The 27,778-nt window shown below is 40.2% G+C and overlaps 1 protein-coding gene across 1 annotated transcript; it reads right to left on the bottom strand.

Moving 5' to 3' along the window:
* Positions 1 to 1,079: 1,079 nt before the first annotated feature.
* Positions 1,080 to 27,767, bottom strand: LOC131129506 (glypican-1-like). The gene is made up of 10 exons (XM_058073142.2): positions 27,190 to 27,767; positions 10,827 to 10,985; positions 9,119 to 9,336; positions 7,532 to 7,705; positions 6,999 to 7,164; positions 6,802 to 6,932; positions 5,291 to 5,431; positions 4,917 to 5,047; positions 3,393 to 3,568; positions 1,080 to 2,235 (listed from the first exon to the last, which is right to left on the bottom strand). The coding sequence occupies exons 1-10, from the start codon at positions 27,329 to 27,331 to the stop codon at positions 2,054 to 2,056; spliced, it is 1,620 nt and encodes a 539-aa protein (XP_057929125.2). The 5' UTR covers positions 27,332 to 27,767; the 3' UTR covers positions 1,080 to 2,053.
* Positions 27,768 to 27,778: the final 11 nt, after the last annotated feature.

The raw sequence follows: 27,778 nt of genomic DNA on the forward strand, positions 1-27,778 counted from the left end.
CCACCTAGTGTGTTGCTCTTATAAATACATATGGGGCTAAATATTAAGAGATTAAGATATTTATTCGCATTATTGTTATCCACAACTATATTTGACAAGTACATTAAACCCTTGGGAATTCAGATTAGGATTTGGCGGTTTTGTATATATATTTTTATTTTTTTATTCCTGATTTTTTTTTTCACTGTAAAAATGAAAATCATAAGTTAGATGCAAATGTTACATGTATAATTCAAAGACTGGTGGTGTCATGGTTCAGCTGCTACCTTTAAAGGCAGAAGGTGCAGCTCGATCCCCGCTCTGAGCTTCTTCTTTTTCACTCCAAATGCTCTGCCATCATTATATTTATAGAAACACTCATTAGTGACAAAATTGACTGATACAATCAGAGTTTAATGTGTGAGATATGTGATTTGTAACATAAAAAACACACACATGTCACTTTAACTCCATGTGTATGACAGGGGAATCACAGTATTGAGTCCTATGGACTGAAATAAAGCAAGGCCTATAGTACAGATTTTCTGTATTTTGTGCCATGAAAACAATCAACATTCTGCAGAAAAAAACATGTTTTTTTTCTGTGTACTGCGTCATATTTGAAACCAGGGCAGCACAGTGGAGCTTGTGGTTACCAAATCTGCATCACAGCAAGCTCAGACCTCTTCTATGTGGAGTCTGCATGTACTCGCTGTGTTCATGTGGAGTTTGCAGGCTTTTCCTCATGTTTGGGTGTGTGGTTTTCCACCCACAGTCCAAAACCATGCATGTTATGGTAATAGGAGACTTTCAATTATCGATAGATGTGATTGTGTGTGAATGGTTATTTGTCTCAATGTGCCTTTTGACTGACAGGGAGACTGGGATAGGCTCCAGCATACCCCTACAACCCTAGTAAGGACAAGCGGCATTGACAATGAATGACAGGTTTCATTATACTTTTGTTCCTTTGCTTTCACTTGGCCCTGTATAGTATGATCAACATTTTGCTGCATTACGGTACGATATTTTCAAATGATAGTTTTTAGATTGAATTTCTTATGATATTCTTTTATTTGCTGTTAAAAATATTCAAAATAATCAGGGTAGTATATTCAGTCTAGTGTTTAAAAAAGTAAGAAATGCTTTGGTTTGCCTTTATCCCCTGCTAATTCTCTTGTGTTGCTTCTGAAAACGTCATATGGATCAGTGGATAAATGTAGGCGTGAAGTCAATCCCTTAGAGTTTTTGTTGAGTGTGTTCAGACATGCTTTATCAGTAGTGTTTTTTTTCTTTTTTGTCCATCATAGCAAGATAAAATCATTGATTCCGTGAAATTGCTTGTCTGTGCTTTGCCTATAAGTGCTTTGATGACATCTTGAAATCTGTGGATGAACTGTAAAATTTGCAGTCATATCTCATACATTTAAAGAAGGTGATTATTTTTCTGCAGCAATGCAAATAAATCCTATACCACACACACACACACACACACGCACACACACAAACCACAACATCTTGACAGTTACATCACAGGTAATGGGGGGTTCATTCCCAATACAGTTTTCAACAATATGCACTGTACATCCATGGCTTATTATGGTGCCAGTCTGGTAGCCGATGTATGCAAAGATACTTAGAGTGAATGTAAGACACACATTTACACCTTACACAGTTTTGTTCACAGGTAGAAAAATAAAATGACATGGAAAAAAGCCTTGATGAACACATGACATAAAGGGCCGACACAGCATTTGTCACTGAGCTCAGTCCCTATTAACAGGACCTTGTAGGAAGTCCATAACTCATTACCCACATTCCATTCTTCATCATCAGTTGTCAGTCTTGTCATTGTCTTCATGATTCCCTTCCTGGAAATTCCTTGAAACCAGCTCAACAAAAGGACGGAATCAAACTATAATAGAATGGAGAAAAACAGGAGCCAGTGTTTGCCATTCCAATCATTTTTTTTTCTGTAAAGTTGCAATTCTATCTTCATTCCACTGAACTCAGTTGACCCATCCCGCGGTCCAGTCCTTTTTCTGGACTTCAGGGTCAGGCAGGCAGTAGCGCGTCATCGACAAAGTAACAGGACGGCCAGTAGGAGCAGTGGTAGGCGGTGACACAGTCGGCTTTGGCACGTGGCTGCACCAATGACTTGGTTGTTGTCTGCAGGATAGGCGTACAATCCCGGTCTACTTCGAGGACATTGGCCACTTAGGCACATACCGCTTCCTGAGCCGCTGATGTCATCACCTAGGCAAAAGCAACAAAAGAATATTTGGAGGATATATCGAGGAAATTCATTTATCGTGGTCAGGTCTGGAACCAAGTAATTGCTATAACCAAGGGACGACTGTAAATGAATGAGATTAAATTAGGTAGAATTGGATCATTTTAAAGATTTAAAGGGGACCTCCATCCATCCATCCATCCATTTTCTATAGACGGTCATGGGGGTATGCTGGAGCCTATCCCAGCTGTCTTTGAGCTACAGGCAGGGTACACCCTGGACTGGTGGCCAGCCAATCACAGGGCACATATAGACAAACAACCATTCACACTCACATTCATACCTATGGACAATTTTGAGTCGCCAATTAACCTAGCATGTTTTTGGAATGACATTCAAAATTAAAGGGGACCTATTATGCTCATTTTTCGACTGTTTGTATTGAGTTGTGGTCTCCTATAGAGCAGCTACACACAAAACTTTTTAGATTTTCCAGAATCTGCACCCATTCCTTTGATTTGTGCTTCCTGACAAAACGGTCTGTTTTATTTTATTCCACTCACGGCCCGCCTCTAGGCGCTGTGATTGGTCACATGCCCAAAGTGCTTCCAAACTATGAACCATATAAGTCCGCCCCTCTGTGACATCACAAAGGGGGAGTTTTACCACGCCTTTTGAAACCGAGCGTTTTGAGCCATCTCAAATTTCCTTAAGGGCTCACACAAACCTCATTATCTGAAACCTTGGCCTTGTTTAACACAACAATCCTACATTCTAACTACATTTATAGGCCAGAAAAGTGTAAAAAAAATTAATTATTTGTATCTTTAATTATTTGTATCTATCTATTTTGAGACAGACCGTTCCAAGCACATACCAGTACATTATTATATTATAACAGTGCTGTATCAGTGTCTATTTAACTGGGACAACTGTGATATTGGATCATCTCATTCCAACTGCTAGAAGATAAGAAGATAAGAACACCAGATCAGTAAAGGAATTAACATACTCTCTCATGTCAATTTCCAACTGTGAATAAGTTGTGTGTAAACAAGCAAAGCAGCTTTATGCCGGGCTGCACATTATGTAAATTTTGTGCAATCCCTCTGCAAAAAAACAGAAAGCTACAGTATGGATTCAGTAGCTTCTTACAAAAAAAAAACAAAAAACGACTCACTTGTATCCTGGAAATCCACATCATTGCCATCCAGAGCATTTTTTAATCTGTTGCTGGTAATTTTTAGTTGCATGATCTGTTGACGGATTGTCATATCTGGCTTAGTGATGTCAAGTTCCACCTCTGGATTGTTGATCTGGTTGGCTAAGCCGTCACCCATCACTTCAGGTAGGTACCTTCATTAGGAAGAACAAATAAACGGGAAATGAATGTGTGTGTTTGCGTGTGTGTCAAGACAAAACAATTTCTCACACTGCATAATTTGCCACACAGAGTCAACAAAGCATTGAACATTTCTTCTGGACTTGAGCTTTGCTTTTGTTTGGTTTGTCCTTTGTGTTCTGCAAGGATGCATTTAGGCATCTGTATAAGCGCTGCGTCTACTCCCAAAAAATGGGAGCAAAAGCAAGTGTGTGTATTTTTTTGTTGAGTATCCAACCCCGGTTGGCTTTTGTGTTAAATAACTTACATCCTCAATGTGCTGCCTTGTTGGTGAACCATCGTCAACATTATGTGAGTGAATTTTATTAGGATATATCGCAGGGACAGCACTGACATCAGCAGAATTGTGATTCGACGTGAATTAGTGTGCGATAATATAGGCTGAGGCGGCCAAAAAATGAAACACACACAGGGATTTGACAAGGAAACGCATATGGCCATGTAAAGTCAAAGAAACATCTACAGCAGGGGTCTCAAACTTGTGGCCCGCGAGCCAAATGCGGCCCGCGAGACGCTAGTTTGAGGCCCCCACCTTGATACCAAAGTTTAATGTTGAAATGACAGCTTAAAGCTGTGTGCACACCGGACACAATTAACATGATTTTGCCCCGCCCATACTGTTACCCCGCCCTGTTTTGCTTTGGATTAGCAATGAAGCTAAAGGCTTATACCGCTGGGTACAAATAAATGCAGGAAATGATTTGGAATAAAATGGAAAATACACATTAAGATAAAGCATCTCATCAAACATGTTGTTAAAGTTACTACGCTGCTCCCAGATGGAGCTAACTTGCGATGCTAACTTGCTAATTGGGTAAAATTATTAAGTTTCATTAATGTTCATGTTAAAGGTTAAGTAACTGTTAGTACTGTACATTTGAATCTGAAAAAAATAATTTCTCTACCGACTGTATGTGGTTTCTTACGTTTTTCTTTTATTATTATTTTACTTATTTATTACTGATTGATTGATTTATTGTCTTTATTCTTAATTTGTTTTTGTTTTTTATCTTATTTTGTGTATAGAAGAATAAAAATTAAGATATTTGAGAACAGTGGAATGTTTTATCAGATATTTTGGTGTGGAAAACCGGAACCAAAGTACTGAAAAAGTGTACGGTATAGCAGAAACAAAAGCATTGAAGATATTTTTTTATTTATTTTTTTCCAGTTTTTAATAAAAACCTGATGCGGCCCGGCTTCACCCAGAACCTAGCTCCGGTGGCCCCCGAGTAAATTGAGTTTGAGACCCCTGATCTACAGTATACACTCAGACTACAAAAAGGTAATTGTCTTTCTCACCTGGCTTTGGTCATGCCATTCCAACATTTATCCTGATTGTTGCCGCCTGCTGCCAACTTACTGCAAAGTGCTACAGGGAGTTGGAGCCAATACTGCCTCATCTCCCTTAATTTACTGGAGAGTTCGGACACCTGAGGATGACACCGTATTGCAACATTTGTAACATGAGCAATGCCAAAACATAACAAGCTCTATCTGTTCAAACATAAATCAAATGGAAGACATTGATGTGTTTGGAATGTGGGGGAAAAAGAAATGCTAATTAATATCACAGTGGTCTAAATTGGATTCTCAGAACTACCCATCTGCAAGGCACAACCACCAGCTCCAAGCTGCTGAGAGTGTTTGAGAATAAATTCATCATATTCACGCACCTGCATCTCGAGTCTGAGGCCTGCAGTGGGAGAGGGTTTGTATTCCGAGGCTGTCAGAGAGCCGCTCTTTTTTTTCTTTGGCTCGTGAAGTGGAGGACTTCCTGTGCCAGTTTCACCTGGACTTCCACATGTTTGGTACACCTAAACATTACAAACAACAGACATACAAATCACTTGTACAGAACACTTGTTCTTTCATCTATCTGGGATTAGCAGCCATTGACGTACCCGGGATGAGCCACTAGATGTCGCCATATATACATTTAAAATAGTCACTTTCTTGGGCTGCACGCTGCCCAGTGGTTAGTACACAGGCCTCACAAATCGCCCGAAGACAGCTGGGATAGGCTCCAGCACCCCCCACGACCCTCGTGAGGAAAAAGCGGTAGAAAATGAATGAATGAATGAATTACAATGTAGCCAAAATTTATCTCTCCCATTTCTGACAATTTCTGCTGCTTGGTTCCAATGCAATATATTCATCAACTGGCATGATTCTCCAAATACTACTGGACTTGATGTAGTGTATAAACAGACATGTGACACAAATAACTTGTCCAAAATCTCAAGTTAAGCCAAAGGTTGTTTCTTGGCCAAGAAAAGGCAAGTCCAATCTCTGAAATGAGGCGCGTCCAAGCCATGTCTGCCACGCCAAAATAAAGATTTTGTACTAAACTCGTGAGAGTCACGGTGATCCATGTCTTTGCATGAATACCCAGAGAATAGGAATTGCACATTTTCTTGTAATGACAAATTCTCACTACTATCTACACTGATTTCCATCTATCCATTTTCTATCCTGCTTATCCTCATGAGGGTCGTGGGCATGCTGGAGCCTATCCCAGCTGTCTACCTAATTTGGAGTCTAACCTAGTGACCTAATTTTTGGAATGTGAGATGAAACCGGAGTACCCGGAGAAAACACACGCACGTAGAGGGAGCACATGCAAACTCCACACAAAGATGCCCGAGCGAGGAATCGAACCCGGGTCTCCTAGCTGTGTGGCCTGCGTGTGCTAACTACAGTACACTGATTTAAAACATTAATTCATTTTCTACCGCTTATCCTTATGAGGGTCACGGGCATGCTGGAGCCTATCCCAGGCGGGGTACACCCTGGACTGGTGGCCAGCCAATCACAGGGCACATATAGCCAAACAACCATTCACACTCACATTCATACCTATGATACCTATACCTAATTTGGAGTCGCCAATTAACCTAGTAACCTAATTTTATGAATGTGGGAGGAAACCGGAGTACCCGGAGAAAACACACGCACGTGCAAACTCCACACAGAGATGTCCGAGCGGGGAATCAAACTCGGGTCTCCTAGCTGTGTGGCCTGCGTGCTAACCACAGTACACTGATTTAAAACATTTAAAGTTAAATAATTGAAGGAGAATTGAAGACGACACTAGGTTAAGATTGGAATCAAACTGAATCAAGTATCTAATCGGAGATGAAATATTCCAAGGGAAACATCTGACTGAGCAAAGCAAGCAACTGACTTTGGCTGTGAATGTGTCAATGTTGTCCTGTAGTAGGTGGACAGCCTCAAAGATCTGAGCAGGAATGGTGGATAGAACCACATCCAGGCTGGGCTCTGTGCTGAAACTGGATGCCACCTGGATCATGGTATCTGAGGAGAGGAGAACATCTAACAACTGCGTTTGTCCACCATACGGTGGATTCTGTTGACTTTTACCGATAAGATTCTGCCACTCAGGATTCAGATCAGCTTGGTTAGCCAGGCAGCCCTTCATGACGTTGGAGCAGTAGTTGGCACATGGTTTGACCGAGGCGAGGCCACGACAATGTGGACAGTAAACCAGCTTCATCAAGGCCTTCACGCATTCTGGACTCAGAGGAACCTGTGTGAAAATGTGGGGACAGTTAGCATCCAAGACCTCAGGGGCATCAATATCACTGAATTGCTTCACCAGTAGAGGGCAACGTTGCATCAGTACACAGTGAAAGGTCGAGCAATACAGCAGAAGTACTTTTTAATTTGTAGGTTATTTGTAGGTTTACTCCAAGCTAGTAGAGATGAATATATGCAAGTTATTTTGAAATACAGCCTCACGACCAACTGTAAATCTTAACCCGAATATTAAAGTCAACAAATAAATCTTGCACTTCATACTGTATTTACCACTACAAGGTAAAGTCTGTCAGCCGGTATCTTAAAAAAGTGATACAAAAACGCATGCACACACACACACACACACACACACTCACCTGTGAGACCTTTCGGACGACCTCCCCACTGACGATCAGCCCCTGGACAAATGACCTGGCTGTGACAAAAGCCCGTATGACCTTTGCTTTCATGTCCCGTGGGACATTTCCAAATGGTTGCAAAGTCTCCTGTTGCTTAGCAACACACTCAAGGTAGTCTTCTGACAGGGTGACCTGCAAAAGCAGTGATAGCGGCGCATACAATAATCATTTTTATTTTCTAAGGGAATATTACAAAAACATTTTACTGAAACAGTAAATTGGATTTAGATGACAAACAAAGTCAGTCAGTCTTCCAAAATTGTGTTTATACTGGCTAAATAGTTCAAATCCGCTTCAAGATGGACTGTACGTCAACATTTATATAGATGCAATACTTTTTTTGCTCCCATCTTTCATGAGCTATAGACCTTTTTCTATGTGCGCAAAACCATTCTCTCCCAAAAAGCAATCGCCCTTTCACTGACCCAACGTTGTACCCCATTGAGTTCATTCTTGGGGTAATTTTGGTTGGCCAGCCACTCCTGAGAAGGTTCACCATGCATTCCATGTTTTTCCATTTGTGGATAATGGTGGCTCTCACTGTGGTTAGCTGGAGTCCCAAAGCTTCAGAAATGGCTTCATAATCTTTTGCGGAATAATAGATCTCAATTAGTCTATGTTATGTTTTAACAGGAGGGGCAATCACTTTGGGATTGTAGGTTTGGATTTTTTTTTTTCTCCCTTAATAATAAAACGTTTCATGTAAAAACTGCATTTTGTGTTCATTTGTGTTGTCATTGACTAATATTTTTAAATTTTCTAAAAAAAAATTGTTAAATAAATGTGTTTGATTGAAGAGTAAGAAATACGCTAAATATGCAAAAAATAAATAAATCAGGAATTATTAATTAATTAATATAATGACTGTTATATAAATTATTTATAGCTTCAAAAGAGCTATAAAAAGGAGAGGGAGTAATTTTACCAGGAATAGTTTTTAATTTTTATTTGGTCCAGAATTTGGACTTTTTTTTCTGTGGGAGTGAGATGGCACAGGAGTGAAAATCCACTCCCGTGTCACCCTCCACTTTTCCCTGGACGGTGAAAATCAGGATTCATCCATGAAGAAAACACCTCTCCAAAAAGCCAGACACCATCACATATAAGCATTTATCCACTCCATTTTTTTTTTTAGCTCTGGTGAACATTCCTGCCGTCGACACATCGATTGCACACTCCCTCACAACTTGCAACATCTGTGGCAATTATCTGCACATTTTGGAGCGGCCTTTTATTATAGCCAGCCTCAGGTACACCTGTACAATGATAATGCTGTCTGATGAGTATATTTATATGCCACACCAGTATCTCGGTGTAGTAGATCTGTGTTGTGTTGCATTTATATTTTTGTTGAATATATACTTTATTTAGTTTATATCAACTTTAAGCATAACCGAGTTGAGCCTGATTGTTCTTTGCCTGGCTTTTTTTTTTCCACCAGTCTCAGTCATACAAAAATAACTCCACTGCTTAATTCTGTATGACTACACTATTGTGTTGTCTATCTTAAATAATGTATACACAGTAGCTCGAGTCCTTACTCACATCTCTGGGGGTTGAGCTCTTGAAGGTGCGCTCCAGAAGGTGTGACCAGAATTCTGTCAACGTCTCATCCAAGTTAAGAGCAGAACCACGGTAGTACTGTCTCAAGTCGGAGTACAAATCCCCGTAGAGTCTTGTATTCTGAGAGTATAGGGGGCCAAGGGGAGATAGAGCCTCCTGGAGGGAGCGTTCGGAACGACTGTGAAGTTCAGTAAAATACGCTGGTTGTGGGAGAAAAGAGAAAATAAATGAATTATTGCTAGGTATTATTTGAAATATTAACACAACTTATTTTCTATAATACATACAATGACTGTAACTCAGGGGTGTCCAAAGTGCGGCACAGAGTCTTTTTTATTGGCCAATTAGCAGTCTTTTACAATAATCATTTAGTCAATTTAGTAGAATTAAGTTGAAATTTTAAAGAAAAAAGACATTATTTTAATAAAGTCATAATATTATGAGAAACAAACAAAAGATTTTTTGGGAAAATTTGGGTTACAGTATGTAAAGTCAAAATATTATAGGAATAAAGTTATAATTATGAGAAGGAAATTTGCAAAAGGAAGGTTGAAATAGAAAAACAGAAATGAAAAAAAAATATTTTAAGAGTAAAGTCAATATATGAAAAGAAAAAGATTGCATTTGAACAAAAAAAGGATTTTGTAAAAGATGTACAAGAATAAATCTGTTAAATGTCATTTTAGTAGCATAAAGTTGAAATATTAGCAAAAAATGTTTTTTTGTTTTAATATTGAAAACAAAATGTTGTCATTTTTATATTAAAGTTGTAGAAAAGTCAAAATATTATGGAAATAATGCAACAAATAATTAATCATATTAAAAATTATATTTAGGGTGTATATTTAAGAATAAAGTTAAAATAGTTATTATTATTAAGTTGAAATAGTACATTTTAATTTACAAAAACTGCAAAAAAAATAATAAAAATATGCTTTTTCACAATCACAAAACTGAGATTTAGTTTTTTCTTGTGCTATATTATCATTCATACTAATTTATAGCATTTAAATTATGTGTTGGATTACAAAATATCAAAGTCCCCCTTGCATCCTTTCATTTTTCAGGATGCGGCCGTCTGTGGAAAGGTTTGGACATACCTGACTAACTCAATAAAACATTTTTCATGCAAAATGCTAAACAGATAAACAACATTTAAATTAAGGGGTCAACGTTGGGATGACTCCTGGGTTCTATAAAAAGTAGTGAGCAGGCTCCAGACTGATACACTCTGTTTTCTGTTATTTTTTTGGTTCATCTTGACTCTCACATTCCTAATGACACTTTTGACTATTATTTATTTTTGTTTGCAGTCATCTGTCTTCTTTTGCTCATCCTCCTCCTTTCCTGTCTTCATTCTTTTATTTCTCTGATCTACAGACTCGCCTCCTCAGTGGGTCAACTGCTCATTAGCTGAACCAGCAACTGCCCCTGGGGACACCCGTCTGTTGGTGTGTGTGTGTGTGTGTGTGTGTGCCTTTCCAGATCAGGGAATCGGCTTATCATGTTTCATTGTGTCTGCCTGACTCTGCCCTCATTATAGCACCCAGTCAGGGGTCCTCTTGACGCACTTGACATCGACATCCCCCCCCCCCACACATGCACCATTACTACTGAAGTTGCGGTTGGGAGCAAAGCACAGCCAGAGCTTGTAACAAACACCCGGTAATGAGAGTCAGATCGTACTTACTGTCAAAGCTTCTGTAGAGAGTATTGAAGGAGGCCTGCAGCGATCTGCCGGCCTCCCTGATCAAAGCTTCAGTCTCTCGTGCGCTCAGACCCTCAAGGTTTTCCTCCATGCTGTTGGTACAACAAGTCGGACCCTGTGGACACGTCCTCAGGTGTTCACCTGGTGCAGCAGAGAAAATAAGTAAAACATTTATCAAGATGCAGAAATGTTTTTTTTTTGTTTTGATTCACGTACATGTTTGTTGTTAACAATAGTGGTTAAAATCATCACCTAAGACCCGAATACTTTGGCTCTCGTATATATTTGTTATACTCTTTGGGGTATTGTATAGCTTGGAGGATGCAATAGATGTACAAACATAACACCAATTCCGGCAGACAGCCTACAACATCAGTCTGTTGGCGTGTGTTCATGTGTGCCAGTGCGCCCACGTCTGGGAAGGAAGCCTAAAGCTTTGTGCATCATCGGCGCTTCCAGCCTAAGATCTTGGGTCAGTATGTGCTACTTTCTTTTAAAGACGCCTCAAGCTTCGTGCATCACTCATTGTTTAGGTCAGAATGCGCTACATTCTTTGGGTTATGCATTTGAGTGGGTGGGGTTAAAAAAAATGTCCAACTGGATAAGTCGAGCAGAAGATGAGATGCCTTCATCATTGTTGCTGCATCAATCTTTCATGGAGGCTTTGACACACACTCCCTGGAACTCCTTTGGAACCTGAATCACTGTATAGCACCTACTTTTGTGATATGAGTACCAGTAGACATAAACCAGTGAACACATACTTGAACCAAAACAATAAAGATCCATCCAGAAACTCATGGAACCAGACCCCAGTTGTCATGTTACATTGAGCTAGACTGCAGCATTAAATATTCGTTATTTTATTTCAGAAAAACATTTGTAAACCGCAGTGTTTAGCAAGTATGGATACTGAACTTCTGTGTCGGTAGTCATTAACAGTCCACGTTATGACACATTCACAGTCCACATTGCAGTCCGTCCAACATCTATGCTGCTTACCCTCATCAGGGTTGTCGGGGTATGTTGGAGCCTATCCCAGCTGACTCTGGGTGAGACTGGTCGCCAACCAATCACAAGGCACATACGTATAGACAAACAACCATTCACACTCACATTCATACCTATGGACAATTTGGAGTCGCCAAGCATGTTTTTGGAATGTGGGAGGAAACCGGAGTACCCGGAGAAAACCCACGCATGCACGGGGAGAACATGCAAACTCCACACAGAGATGCGCAAAGGGGGATTCAAACCTGTATCTCCTCGCTCCAGGCGGCACGGCGGTCTAGTGGTTAGCGCGCAGACCTCACAGCTAGGAGACCAGGGTTCAATTCCCACCCTCGGCCATCTCTGTGGAGTTTGCACGTTCTCCCCGTGCATGCGTGGGTTTTCTCCGGGTACTCCGGTTTCCTCCCACATTCCAAAAACATGCTAGGTTAATTAGCGACCCCAAATTGTCCATAGTACCCTGCCTCTCACCCGAAGACAGCTGGGATAGGCTCCAGACAGCTGGGATAGGCTCCAGCACCCCCCGTGACCCTCGTGAGGAAAAGCGGTAGAAAATGAATGAATGAATGAATCTCCTTGCTCCTAACCGTGCAGCCCTCAAATCTAACCAGTTTGAAAAATGACAAAGCTTTGACAACAGACAAGGGTTGATCAATCTGACATCTGTAAAACCATCATCACATTAACTTTGACCAAGTCACTTAAATGGATGGCCAAAATGGCCCAAAATTCCCACATATGCATTGATGCTGTACTGCATTCTAGTTTTGCTGGATCATTGAAGAAGTGACTTTAATACCATCAAGCACAGAGGACAAAGCATAAAAAAATTAGACAATAAAAAAAACATTTGATGATGCTGGAGACAAGGACAAGGGGTGTTTGTTGTTACGTGGTTACAAATAAATCAAAATGTTTGAAATGTTGCCTGTCTTTTAATCACAGCTCTTCAGTGGAATCTGAGAACAGAGAAAAAAATAATAATGAAAGAGGACCCACTTTCTGACCTATAAATGTTGTTGCATTGTTGTATTCTCCTGTTAAATGATGCCAAAGCATCAGATAATGAGGTTTGTGCATTGGAAGTGAGCCCTGAGAGAAGTTTTGAAGTTTTTTTTCTAACTCTGAATTTTACTGACATCAATTTCAGATTGCCCGCACTCCATAAAGGCAGACCTACGTATCCAGAAGTCCTCGGGAACGCTTGGGAGTATGACCAATCACAGCGGACCAGGGGGTGTAATAATTCAAACAGACCTGCGGAAAGAGGTGCAGCATCTGGAAGATCTAGAAATCCTTCTGTGCGGGTCATTGTGTGTAGCCGCTCTATAGAAGCCTACAACTCAATACAAAGCAAACCTTTAAGGTGTGAAGGGAGAGGACTTAGGTCAAATTAAATCAGTTGTTCAGATTCTATTGCTCATATAGTTTTTGCCCTCAAGCATTCAATTCGGTCCACAACCAAAGGGGCACAAATACACTTGCAGGGACTCCCGTTCGCATAATCGATTCTCTTGTACCTCAGGCCTTGCTGAGACCTGAAGAAAAATCATTGTGCTCCTAAGAGGGGTAGCTAAAAATAAGCAGCTCGTCTAGTTAGGTAACAAAATGACTATACTATAATCTTAGCATCTGCAGTCAATTGAAGTGTATAGCTAATAACTGGTGGTATAAATCTACTTTTTCAATAGAATAGCTTTCATGCGGAAAGGTTTCTTGCGGAAAGGTTTCGTGCGGTGCTCTAATGACCTCACTTAATCCTTACCATCACTCCGATTCTGATTTATGTTTGTAAAAATAGAGCTAATGGGGATTAAAATATTTAAGTATGTCTGTATCCAGTAAAGGTCTCTTAAGAGTTCTTGCATCAACCCATTAAAATCATGCAACACATAATACAATCAGCATCCCAATTATTTTGAGTCCTCTACTATTTTTAGGCATAATGTTACTTTTTTTTTATGCCTGAACTGCTTGGGGGTTTAAAATAATAAGCTTCTGGCTTCAATCAGGTTTGGGAACCTTTTAATCAAAGGTCAAGGATGATGATATTGGTTATAATTATTAAAATTGCTTATTTACCTCTTATAATCAGAATGAATTGAATGAATTGTTCCATTGTCGCTATCAGTTTTAATTAAATGTTATTGGTAAGAAAAGCAGTGATCACAGCATGAGATGACAGCCTTCCTGAAGCTTTGTGCTGTACTTAATGTCTTACTTTGAAAGCACGTTGGTTTCTGTCAGATGTACCAAAATTACACTTGCCAGCCATGCAGACCACATCAACACACCAATGCTTAGTTTTTCATTCCCTTTTCCCATCAAAAGGATGTGGCTCTCATTGACTTTAATGTGTCCCACCCTGCCGCCATGTCTCACTTTTTCCACCTATATTGCGGCATGAGCATACCTTTGTTCGCCTCGACAAGTGAACCATACTCGTTTACGACTGCAACTCTACTCTGCTACTCATGAGACGAGACAATACGCACAATTGAGTACATGAGAATGAGACGAGACGAGATATTAACGCTCATTTTAAGAAAAGCACAATGAAAAATCATGATAGGACAAACCGAGTCACAAAACAATGTACCTAAACCTATACACCAGGGTTCTCAAACTCAATTTACCTGGGGGCCACTGGAGCTAGGGTCTGGGTGAGACTGGGCCGCATCAGGTTTTCAAAAAAAAAAAAAAAACGCATTTATTAAAAACAGAAAAATGAATAAACTTTGCTTTGAATAAAGAAAATTAATCAATCAGTCATAAATAAATATAATAATAATAATAAAACGGCAAATAATAAAAACTTAGGAAACCACATATAGTTGGTGGGTAGACAAATTATTTTTTTTCTGATTAAAATGAACAAAGTATTATTAAAGCCCTGTAGACATGACAAAACACAACTATAGTCACATTTATACTCTTTTTATTTACAACATATTGCACAACTGCAGGGTCTTGAGACACATGCTAACTTGCAAACTAGAGAGCTAGCGACCTAAACGGTAGCCTTCAAGTTATTTCCTTTAAACTTAAATAGCCAAAAACATACCACTTCCACACGGATTGGGAGGATAACTATTAACAGTTATTTAACCTTTAACATGAACATTAATCAAACGTAATAATTTTTCTAGGTACATGATACCATACAGCATCCATATCAAACTTGCGCGGGCCGCACTAACATTAAACTTTCATATCAAGGCGGGTGCCTCAAACTAGTGTCCTGCGGGCCATATTTGGCCTGTGGGCCGCGTGTTTGAGACCCCTGCTATACACAATATGTACGTAAGAATGTTTCTATCTATCTGTCTGTCTGGCACTGTCGGATGTCCAATTATATTTACAATTCCAACACATTAAACACATGTTTTTGAATAAAGTGAGTTCTCTCCGGCCCTCTAAGGTTTTAACAATAGGTTGCAAAAATACTAAGACTAATTGAGGCTGTTGGCATCTTGCTCATTAAAACATACAACAGCAAGCAGATCTTGTATTCACCTTCCCATGAACCTCTTTGTTCTTCTACAAAGTTAATTGGGCCGTACCCTCGGTAAGGAACTTGTTTATTTATTATCTTATTATGTAAAAGTAAAAAGTAAAAAATGGGGATCTTTTCTCAGACTTCCGTATATCGATTAAAAGCAGTTATTATCTTAAGCAGAGCATCCGTAATGTTCAAGCCTCTTCAGAGCAGTGCAAATATCCTTGTTTTAAGAGGACAAGGTAACAAGAGTTCTATCATTGATCAAAAGACAGTCACTCAGTCCTTAAGGACTTAACCGGATTTCAGGGACAATGGTTCAAACTCTGCACAAGGCTAAATACAGAAAAAATACTTAAAAACAAGCTCAAATCCAACTCAGTTCTCTACAAATAATTGTAAATTTAACTATACAATAGATTCAATACATTTGCAGAAGGAACACATTGATTTCTTATCAGATTAAATCCAAGATGCAGTAGATACTGTACATTGGATCACAGATTTACGAGTATTTTTTTTCTCACTGCTAATCAGTGATACTTTGTGAGACTTACTAACTGTGATGAGGCACACTACAATGAAACAGCTCTACAATTAATCCGAACCCACCCTTCCTTTTGTGGCCTTGATTAGGTGGATCAAGGTCACCAGACATATAATTCAAAAGATCAGGTCACTGCTGTTCATAACACACATGCACACGGTTTGGGTAAATTGTATGGAAACTTTAATCCCTCTATACACTCAGAACACCAGAAATCTCTAATACCCTAAAACGGCTGTAGGTTAAGCCAAATGGAATTGACATCATACATTATTGATGTATGATAAAACATTACAACAGCTGCAGAATATATTTGATGGAATATGTAATATTGATCATAATAAATTACTAGATTGGGTGAGCTTTGTTGAGCTACTTAAATATCTTAATGTTTATTTTGCTTTGATCAATACAGGAACCATTTCATTGAATTGTGCACAATATCTAACCAGTATGAGAGATTGTTGAGGCATCAAGTAAGTTCAGTGAAACGTGTAAATCCAATTACATTTCTTGCCACAGTGAAAGTTTATCGTCACGCATCTAAATCTTTCTTTACAGGTCAGACAGTTCACACAGCAGCTGAATCAGCAATTGATAAACCATCACCTAAATCTGTTATATCATCTTCTTCTCGCTACTGTGGCAAAAGAACTTCATGGTCAGGTTGAGTCCAGTAGGTTTTCATCCAAGATCGTATGGTAGATAGATTGTGTTGACCCATAATAATACCGTAATTTTTGTCTTGTGGCTTACACAAATGTATGACCATGTTCTAATCTTGTGACATCTCCTCTACTTCAGAACTACAACTAATCATTTAAATTCTGTGCTGCTCGGGAATCAGTCTTTCTTATATAATATAAGGGCGCTCACAACGAGCCTGTTGGAAATTGCACAACACCATTACTAAATCGTGGTGTCATCCTAGAAAGAAGGCTAAAATCATCACACAGTAACTTAACACTCAAAGGGTAACTAAGAAATATACAAGTACCAATACGATATAATATTATTCCCAACAGAGCAGTTCATTGGCCGGTGGCTCCCATGGTACCAAAGGGAGCTCCCTGCTGAGATGAAAGCGTTTCACATAGGAAGTAACCTACCGCTTTAAACAGTTTGCCTTATCGTAACTACACTGACCTCTGACTCCAGTAAGAAGTGACATAAACAGTTTCAGGTGTTAACTACAGTGCTCTCAGCCCATAGTTCATCTTTTATTGTCCTGTGGCATATTCTAAAAATTAAATAACTTCATTATTCATGATATTTGGGCTATCGTTGTCATTGTGTTTTCATTGTTGAATCTGATTCGTTCGATGTTATCCATAGTTGACTAATCTGTTTCAGTGAATGCAATCCCTTACATCTTTATTACTGGGGACCCTCTTTGTAAAATTGTATGCTCGGTATTCTTCGTGAAGTCATAATGGTACAATCTTGATCACATGATTTTTATACAATTCAGGATTGATGGCAAGATTGATTGTCCAGGGTGTACCCCACCTCTCGCCCTAAGTCAGCTGGGATAGACTCCAGCATACCCTAGTGTAGAGTGAGTATATGAGAAATGTGAAATCCAAAAGTATAAGTCACTTCCATACTAGCACTCATTCTGATTGCCTGGGTCTGGGCTGGCTCAGATCGCCACATCAAAGCAGCTTATTGCTGAGCAGTAAAAGTGGCACAGTGTTTTGAATTTAGTCCCTTCAGTCAGACGTTTATGCTTCCCTTTCTTAATGAGCGCTTTACAATAACCCTGTCACTTACAACGGCAAATTACTACTACCTAAATGAGAGACTGCTGGTAAGCCTCTGCCTGTCTTTCCATCCTGCGCTTTCTGCAGCGTTTATAGGCAACTGTATGTGATTTACCGTCCCATACGACCTTCATTCAAACCTTTACCATGCACCAAAAGAGGGAAATGAGTCAGAGAAAAGAGGGACAGCGTAGTAATGAAAAAGGAAGAGAGCGATGGAGGTATGACAAGGCAATAAAATGGAAATGAAGTAAGGTGACAAAGATCATCGCTGCTAGACAGAAGCAGAGGCACAAGCAGAAAAGGGTGAAACGGAGTACATTATAAAGCTGTTATCCGCTCCATAAGTGTCTCATAAATCTGTGGTGGTGTTGTCCTATGATTTATTTTTCTCTGTTTTATTTTTACAATTAAAAAATATTAAATGGCCCAATAAAAAAAATAATAATAATTTTCAAATAAAAGCAAATACATATCATTTGTCCCAAGTTTTTCTATATGAGACAGGTGTGTTGATCTGTTTTACTTCATCTCTTTAACAATTTATATACTGCAGTTTCCAGTGATAAGCCACTAACTTTTCTCTCATGGTTTGAAGGTTTATACTGTGTATACTACAGTGCATCCGGAAAGTATTCACAGCGCTTCACTTTTTCACAATTTTTTTGTTTTTTATTTTTAATAAATTCAAAACCAGTCAAAAAAACCTTTTTTCACATTGTCATAATGGAGTATTTTGTGTAGAATTTTGAGGTAAGAGATTAATTTAATTCAGTTTGGAATGAGGCTGTAACATGACAAAATGTAGAAAAAGTGAAGCGCTGTGAATACTTTCCGGATGCACTTTATGTGTACTGTGTCTTTCTACTGTGTCAAAAATCCACCATCACAAACAGGTTCTCGAGAGGCTGGAATAGTTTAGCTCAGCTCAAGTTTAAGGGCTAATTTGCCTTAAGACGAAAGTGACACAAGAGCAACAACAAAAGAGAGAGACAGACAAAGTGTGTGATGAAGGAATGATGACGCTGTTCAATTCTGGAGCTGAAGTTGCTTTAGTTCCTCGGAGGAGAATGAAGACGACAATGAATGAATGGTTTAACTAGTCGTATTACACACACTGTTTGGATCAGAAGTTTAAAAAAATATTTTTGTGTAATCTGTTTATGTACTAAATATCCCATGTTATGATGTGGACACCTGTGGCTTATAAACTGGTGCAGCCTATGTACATGCAAATGTTTTTTTTCTCTTTAAATTTAAATTTCTTACATACCGGTGCACTCTATTGTCGGAAATTTGGTAATACAGCATGACTTTCTGGCGCATGGTTACTGTATATACTGTACAGTGATGTACAATTGCAGGAAGCAGGTGAGACAAAGCCTCACACAAATAATAAAATGAATTTTCCATTGAGTTGTATTGGAAATGTATTTTCTGTATGATTCCAATTGGGTTTAGTTTTACATTATCTTCAGTGATATTGCTAAATTTGCACATTTCCAGATCAAATGCAAATCAGAAACTAAGATGACACTGCTCTGAGTGCCTCAATTCTGCCCAACGTCTGAGTGCCCTACCTCAGTGAATACACATGGTTGGATCATAGCGTCTGCAAGTTTCTGTTTGTAAGTGTCATTTCATTATTCTAGCTAATGAAGAGGGTCTTGCAGCACCTCCGGAATTGTCAGTAGAATTCCCGATGACAAAAATCTCCAACAGCTGCAGCCCTTCTTGTGCCCTCAGCTTGTTGCCACCAGATAGTGATATCCATACCCAACGACCAAGTCTATAATCAGATTATTCTGTTCCAATCCGACTGTTTCTCACACACTTGCTGTGTTAGACAGTCATGTATTAACCAGTATTAAAGTCCATTCTTTGTCTACAGTCTTGAATGGATTAGATGAATGGAGCGACCCTAAAGTAACCCTGATGGCAGCGCATTTCATCTTATTAATAGCCTCACGCGGAAGTATCAATCCATTCATTTTCTACTATTCGTCTTGTTCAGGGTCATGCAGAGCTGCAGCCTATGCCAACTGACTTTGGGCACCAGTCACATATACAGAGACAGACAACCAGTCACATTCACATGAAATCAAGTATAATTTATTAATTTGCTATAATGTCTAATTTGCAGGGTGCAAAACTTACAGTATATCACTCTCATAAAGACAGGAATCCCACACATGGCAGACATAGTTGTTTTGAATGATGCAGTGGAGGAGGTGCTGACCGACGTTTGAAAGCAAGTATTGGCCCTTATCGATACTTTTTCACTGATATCGGCCGATCATCAGACGATTATTATATATATATAGTCATACAAGTATAAACAAGTATAAATATAAACACATAGCAAGACAGACAGGAAGGTGCTTGTGGGTTTGTGTGAAACATTACCAGACTAAAAATACTTGATCATAGACCAGCCCTGTCTGCTGCCCACGTGTGTGTGTGTGTGTGTGTGTGTATGTGATGTGTGTGTGTGCTCACATTGCACCAACCTCACGTATAATGCTATAATTTGGGGTAATTTCTGGGAATAGTTAAATGCGCTATCTGTTATTTTGCTTCATTTCACTGTAAAACAGCACATGTGCCCGCTGCTGCTGCATGTCCCACACCGAGGAAGGCATCTGACTGTGCAATTATGTGTTGGTGGATACGTCAGAATGGGGCACAGGTCACGGCAGCTATCTGCTATTTTTGCCGTCTATATTTAGCATGTATTAACAGCAAACTATAACCAGCCTTTTGTATTTTTGTTGATAGACATCTTAAAACATACAGAATCACTGCTCATTTGCACTGCATCATTTTAGGACTGGGTATCAACAAAAAAGCCACAAACTAGTGAGCATGTATGTTGTGTTGCAAGGTCAGCATGTGTTAGATGCCAGGGCTGTGAGCTAAGAGCTGCTCACACATAGATTAACTGATCAGGCTTAGCAGAGATTAGACATCAGTCCTTAATCCAACAACACTGTAATGGTGCTGGGTGATGGGAAGGTGGCAAATAAAGGTGGGTATACGGGTGTTCATAAGCGTGTGTTTATATATGTGCACGTGAGTGTGTCACTGAACGAGAGGTTTAGTATTGGGTTGTGTATGTGAGGCCAGATTCCTCATTGCTGTTCGTTCACGGTAGGGGGGCTTCAAATCTTTTTGGATGGGTGGAACATTAGGTCACAGCCTGAGGTGAGTGGTTTCCCGGTCAGGTCTTCAATTTAGAACAGAGAAACTCAGTGAAAGTGAAATCCACGTTGACTGAAGGTTTGTGACTGATGTATAAGTAAATCAACCTCTAGTGCAAGAATACTCACAGAAAACCCACACATGCAGAGGGAAAACATGCAAACTGTGCACAGTGGGCTTTGGACGTTTGACTGTAGTATGAATGATGCACACTTACAGTGAACAATGAGAGCAGCTCCGCACTGGCTTGAGGGAGTGCAAAAGTTAGTGAAATGGAAATCAGGACAGAGTGAAGATTCCATGTACACTCTCTAATTCGAGGGCAACCACTGAGGAGATATTCCGTGTACCCTTGCGTTGAAACTACTAACCACAGTGCATGACATTTAATATGAAGTCGACCGAAATGAAGGATGAGCGTATTTCACGGAGAGTACCTGTCTTATCCCACTGTGATGGTGCAACGTAACTTGATCAGAATTAAAGGTAGCTCAACCGGCCAATACAGAGATTGAGAAGATGCAATTAGAAAATGTGATGTTTTGAAGTAAATCAATGGTCATTTAACTTCATTAGCTGTACAGGCACTACATTTACTGTCATACAAGTACTGTATAAGCAGCATGTGCAGTTAACCTGTAACTATACAGTGGTGTGACAAAGATCAGATCATCAAACAAATGTAAATATTAGTCAATGGCAACACAACTTAACACAAACTGCAGTTTTTAAATGAAACTTTTAATATTAAGGGAGAAAAAGCAAATCCAAACCTATCTTAAAACAAAACTTAACAAAAACATTTCTAAAGCTTTGAGACTCTAGTGAATTACTGTGACAAATGTGGTGAACGTTCCCAACCAAAATTACCCTAAGTGTGCAGCGATGATTCACCCAAGAGGTCACAAAAGACCCCGCAACAACATCCAAAGGAGTGCAGGCCTCACTTGCCTCATCAAGGTCAGTGTTCAGTCTTACATAGATGTAATGTTTTGTACTTGGTACAAATATTTGGCTATTAAGCCTAGGTTGTAGATGCAAAAAAACATAAGAAATGCATGGAAGGCGCATGTGACATGCTGATTTTCCAGCCGTAGACCGGCCGCAGAGGTTCTTTGTTATATCAAACTATATGGGTGCTTGTGGGTTTTTTTCCGGTTGCAAGACAAACTTGTGCATTTTGTACATCTTCATGCATCATCCATTCAGTCAAGGTTTGGGCAAAATGTCATTTTGTCAAATGTCGCACTTGTGTTGTGCACCAAACGTGAACTCCACATATGTAAGAAGTGTGGCCAAAGCCTTCATGTACATCGGGATCTTAGTCCTTCATGGTGATGTTCTGCACAAACAAAAAAAACGCAGCAATTTAGGTAATGGTAAGAATCGCAGGGCCAAAAAATGGACTGTCCATTGTCCAAATGGACTACCCTCTGTTCTATGGAAAGTATATAAGGGTGGTTGCAGGAATCTTCATCATACATTGCGTGTCTGCAGTTCATGCCGCAATGTTATGATCCAAACTGGTTGTCTAGTTGTCTCATCCATCAAGTCTGTCCATTCATTGCATCCAGTGCCATAACATCACTGCATGACTTGTGCAAGATTAGGGTGAAGCTCAGATGGGAGGATAACCATCAAGACTGAACCACTGCCTTTCTGCTCTTTCTTTTTGGCAAATCCACTGCATTTTCAGAGGCTGAATCAAGCATTTATGAATGAATTCAGAATCATTTACATGCAAGAAAGTGGTTTCTCTCGACCCTACTCTTGACACACATCACAAGCTCAAAATCAGCCAGATTATTTTATGTGTCACATGAATATAATGATGATAAATTAAATGTCAAACTCTATTAAATGAATTGACATTCGTCAATAAAACAAAATTCAATAAACACACCACAATTCTGTGGCAAAAGCCTCAGTAAGCCAAACAATATGGTCTGATCTTGTTTCTGAGAGTTATTTGATCACATGGGTGTGTGCTTCTATGCAAGATCGTGCATTTGTGAATGTAGCTGTCAACTTTGGAGGTGTTGGCTTTCACTTCCCCCTCCCTTTCCTGCCCCCCCCCCCCACCCACCCACCCACACACACACTAAGGATGAGCTTGACTCTAACATTGGACAGGTGAAGGCTACAATGTGTGTGAGTTAAAAACGCTTGCAGGCATAAAGACAAACTGGCAGACAGCAGGAAAGACGACTTCCATTCATATGGCATTAAACCTGGGGGATAATAGATATGTGAGCAGGGAGTGAGAAGAATAGAGCTCCTTTTAACTCTCAGGGTTGGAATTTAGAGCGTCTACTTGTCATGTTACACTCTTCTTACTTTCTTGTGGTGACTACAACCGAGGTTCCACACCTTGTTTGTCCCTGACAACCACCATGTGCATTACTTTTAGGGCTGCACCAGAAAAAAATATACAGTAAAGTCTCGTTATATCCATATTGTCGGGAATCGGAAAAAATACCGATATAACCGGACTATCCATATATCCGATCCTGCGCCAAACTGCATTAAAAGTGAGCAATAATGCACTCGACATTGTTCTATAGTATAGAACAATGTCGAGCAGCTTAAATCAATCTTTGCTTAAGGATTTCAATACCAAAAAAGAACACGGCGAACGGCTGCTTCCAGTCAACTTTATTTTTCACACTTCCACCACCAGAGCGCAGCACACACACCGATTCCCGCACTTCCTGGTTCACAGGTCATGCTCAACCCGCCCCACATAGCTGGCCAAACACATGCCTGCAACAGAAGAACCAACTGACAGAGCATACACACCTATTCCAACGAAGACACAAGCGTACAAATACATATATTTAGTTGTGTTGTATTCAGATATCTTTTTATCGCTTGCAATAATCACTGTTTTTCATATGTACATGCTGGTGTTCGTTGGTTCTTCTGTTGCAGGCATGTGTTTGGCCAGCTATGTGGGGCGGGTTGAGCATGACCTGTGAACCAGGAAGTGCGGGAATCGGTGTGTGTGCTGCGCTCTGGTGGTGGAAGTGTGAAAAGTAAACTTGACTGGAAGCAGCCGTTCGCCGTGTTCTTTTTTGTTATTGAAATCCTTAAGCAAAGATTGATTTAAGCTGCTTTTGTATCGATATAAGCAGACCAAATTGGCTGGCGGGAGATGAAAAGGGCATCGTAGTAACCGGATTATCATAATAACCGGGTATCGTACTAACGGAACTAATTATATCATAAAAGACTAGAAATTTGCCGGGAAATGAAAATAGTATCGTAATAAGTAGTAATTCGTTATAACCGATATCGATATAACGAGACTTTACTGTATATATGTTTTATTTTGCTTTACAAGCAGCATCACAAACAAACATACTCAAGAACTTAGGCTGCACTGTTGTTGCTGTGATGTCCATCCCCAACCAGCCTTGCCGGCCAGGGTGAGTTGGCTCTGCTGCCCTAGTCCTACGCAGGGTCCTATAATTTCAGAGTTAACAAAATTGCAGCCAATAAAAATACAAGGTTAAATGCAAACATTGAAAAAAATTGACATAATATGATGAAAAACTATCATCTTAAAGATCTTGTTGGGCTCACATAGTTTAGCAGAGCATGCTAGTGCTGCTGTGTATATGTGACTCGGGAGATGACTTTTTGAAATATATTTTCTACATCGCTTATCCTCACAAGGGTCACAGGGGTATGCTGGAGTTTATCCCAGCTATTCGACTCGACTTTAGGCGAGAGGCAGGGTACACCTGCTAGTTGACTGTAAATGACCTGTAAAAATAATTGAATTCTCAACAAAGAAATTGTTCCCAGCTGTTTTAATTGCACCTTTGTATTTACACGCGTCCGTTGGATTGAAATGTCAGGTTCACCCACTAGTGAAATTTATGTTTGAAAACCATACAAAGAAAGAGTTTCGGAGAACAGGAATGCCTGGCAACAGATGGAGCCTGTCCCAAACCATTAGGAGGCTGCTTATGCCTATAAACACATGAGATGCTATACCACACACAGGAAGGCCACAGGGCCGCAACATCTGTGCATGTGTTTACTGCTTTGACTGATTAGACATTTTAAAAGGAAGAATGGCACTTTGGGAAAACACAGACACCGAAACGGCCGCACGGTGGCCTTATGATTACTTTCTTCAGACTGGCCCTTGCATATAGGCATGCCTGTGGACACGTTACTGTCAGCCCCCTCCTATGACATTCAAACAGTCATGTGGGCGGGACTTCCCTTTGTGGCAGTTATGATTGAGCCTGATGAATTCTGCCTGGTAACAAGTGACCGGGAATTGATCTAGAAATAAATTCATTCATTCATTTTCTACTGCTTTTCCTCACGAGGGTCGCAGGGGGTGCTGGAGCCTATCCCAGCTGTATTCGGGCGAGAGGCAGGGTACACCCTGGACTGGTCGCCAGCCAATCACAGGGCACATGTAGACAAACAACCATTCACACTCACATTCATACCTATGGACAATTTGGAGTCGCCAATTAACCTAGCATGTTTTTGGAATGTGGGAGGAAACCGGAGTACCCGGAGAAAACCCACGCATGCACGGGGAGAACATGCAAACTCCACAAAGAGATGGCCGAGGGTGGAATTGAACCCTGGTCTCCTAGCTGTGAGGTCTGCGTGCTAATCACTCGACCGCCGTGCCGCCACAATGCCTCAATTAATGTAAAAAACTAAAAAAAATTCACATTTTATTCACTGACATAAAAAGCACACAGGCTGCACGGCGGACGAGTGATTAGTGCGCAGACCTCACAGCTAGGAGACCAGGGTTCAATTCCAATGGAGTTTGCATGTTCTCCCTGTGCATGCGTGGGTTTTCTCCAGGTACTCCGGTTTCCTCCCACATTCCAAAAACATGCTAGGTTAATTGCCCCCTCCTTTGACATTCAAACAGTCATGTGGGCGGGACTTCCCTTTGTGGCAGTTATGATTGAGCCTGATGAATTCTGCCTGGTAACAAGTGACCAGGAATTGATCTAGAAATAAATTAGATTTTTAAAAATGGTAGCAGTTGGTGCAAAGTACCCACTGGTTCTTACATACAATACTGAGTTAAATATTGATTTTCTGTACAGATTAATGATAAGATGTGCAGACACGTTATTCGTATTATATTATAACAAGAGTGCTGGTGTCCTTCCATAGTCAACAAATCCTGATAAGTGACACAGACACACTGAAGCAACTATTCCCTGAGCACAAAAGCTAAATTTACCAAAAATGAAAAAGGCCGTCTTCAGGGAAATTTTACTTCCTGCCCTATCTCGCTGTCAGTTTCAATTATTTCTGTGGAAGCAGAACTCTTGCTCAAAGAAGTAGAGCAGATCAAGGTCCAACAGACTGAGGCATTGTGTTCTTCATCTGTCAATAAAAGATGAGTTTTTAATGGACAGGCAGGGAGCCAGTCATGCTTGGGCTCCTCCTCGGCCATCCCCAAAACACCAGCAAAGACCTTGAATGACTCACTTTCTCTCTCCCTCTCTCTGTGTAACCTCTCTTTCATTCCTGCCTCCTCCTGCCTGGGATTTACTCCCACAGTCTGTATTTATTCACCTCCTTCTTGTCTATGTGTTGGCATCTTTCTTTATCAATCCCCCACTCATGTGGAATGACCTTCAGGATCGTGCACAGTGTACATAAAAGCACAACACAGTGTTTGTGTACTTCTTTCCTGGATGCTGCTGCTGTCTATTATAAATTGGTCAAATAGTGAAAAAACATGTTATTCTCACAGTTTAATCAGAATTATAGGGTCTTTCAATGTGTGCTGTCTGGTTGACTGACAGGTTCACGGACCGGTTCTCGGTGTGATTGATTATCCGACTTACAGGGTAATTGAATGGTTGATTAAATGTGCGATTATCGGACTGACAAGATAATAGAACAGAATGTTTGCATTGCCCTACCAATTCATTCAGCACAACTTTGTCGGGCAACAGCGTAAGCATTTTAGTTAACTAGTTTAAGCAATATTCACTTCAAAGCAAAACTGTTGCAATTCCATAAATGGAAGTAAAGCATGTTTTACATAATTTCTTAGTCTGTTTTATTTATTTACATTTGCTTGCAGCCACTGACAGAACATCTTGGTTATGGTTCCTAGCTAATAATGAAAATAATATAAAGTGGATGTGCAGCATCATGAGTAAACACCTCAGGGTGATCCCACACAAGACAATAACTAAATATAAATTATTTAAAAAATAATTATTTCTTATTTATAGGCGAAATGGCAAAGAAAACACAGTCAACATCTTGGAGTATACAAACATTAATAATGTTGGCAGAATTATCAGAACTCACCGGAGGTCTCCGTTTGAGGTACCCCGGCCAGGGTGAAGCCTTTCCCGGTGTAGAACTGGCGCAAGTCGGAGCAGCTCCTGTCCGCTGCCGGGGCCGCTGCTTCGGTCATGCCCCCCAGCAGGGTAAGCACCATAAGAAGCATCTTCTTAGTGTAGTCCAGTGAAATTCGTAAGAGGAAAAAAAAAAAAGATATATTTCTGTTCGAGTTCCTAAAAAGCACTTCTTCAGTTGCAGTTCTGCCGTTCAGTCATCAAGGTGCTCCGGTGTAACTACGGGGGTGTTTGTGTTTCTACCACACAGGAGCGAAGATGTGCGGCTGGAGGTCTCAGGTACACCCTTCTCCTCCTTCCTCTCCTCCCCCTCTTCTTCTTCTTCGACGCTGGAGATACCCGAGACAAAGGAAGAGGGCGAGGTAAGCAGGTGGAGCTCCTTTAAAACTATGAAGAAACCTGTCGATTTAGAGATGAAAAAACATTGTTTTGAATAACGTTCTATGGTTGAGAGAGACTGTTCTATTCAACGAATGCGTGTATGGGGCCGTGGAGATGTGAGGCGTTCATGCCGGTTTCTCCTCTCACTTTCTCCATCG

Source organism: Doryrhamphus excisus, linkage group LG4, assembly GCF_037039965.1.
Source record: "Doryrhamphus excisus strain RoL-2023G ecotype Guam linkage group LG4, RoL_Dexc_Guam_v1.1, whole genome shotgun sequence".
NCBI classification, from domain to species: Eukaryota; Metazoa; Chordata; class Actinopteri; order Syngnathiformes; family Syngnathidae; genus Doryrhamphus; species Doryrhamphus excisus.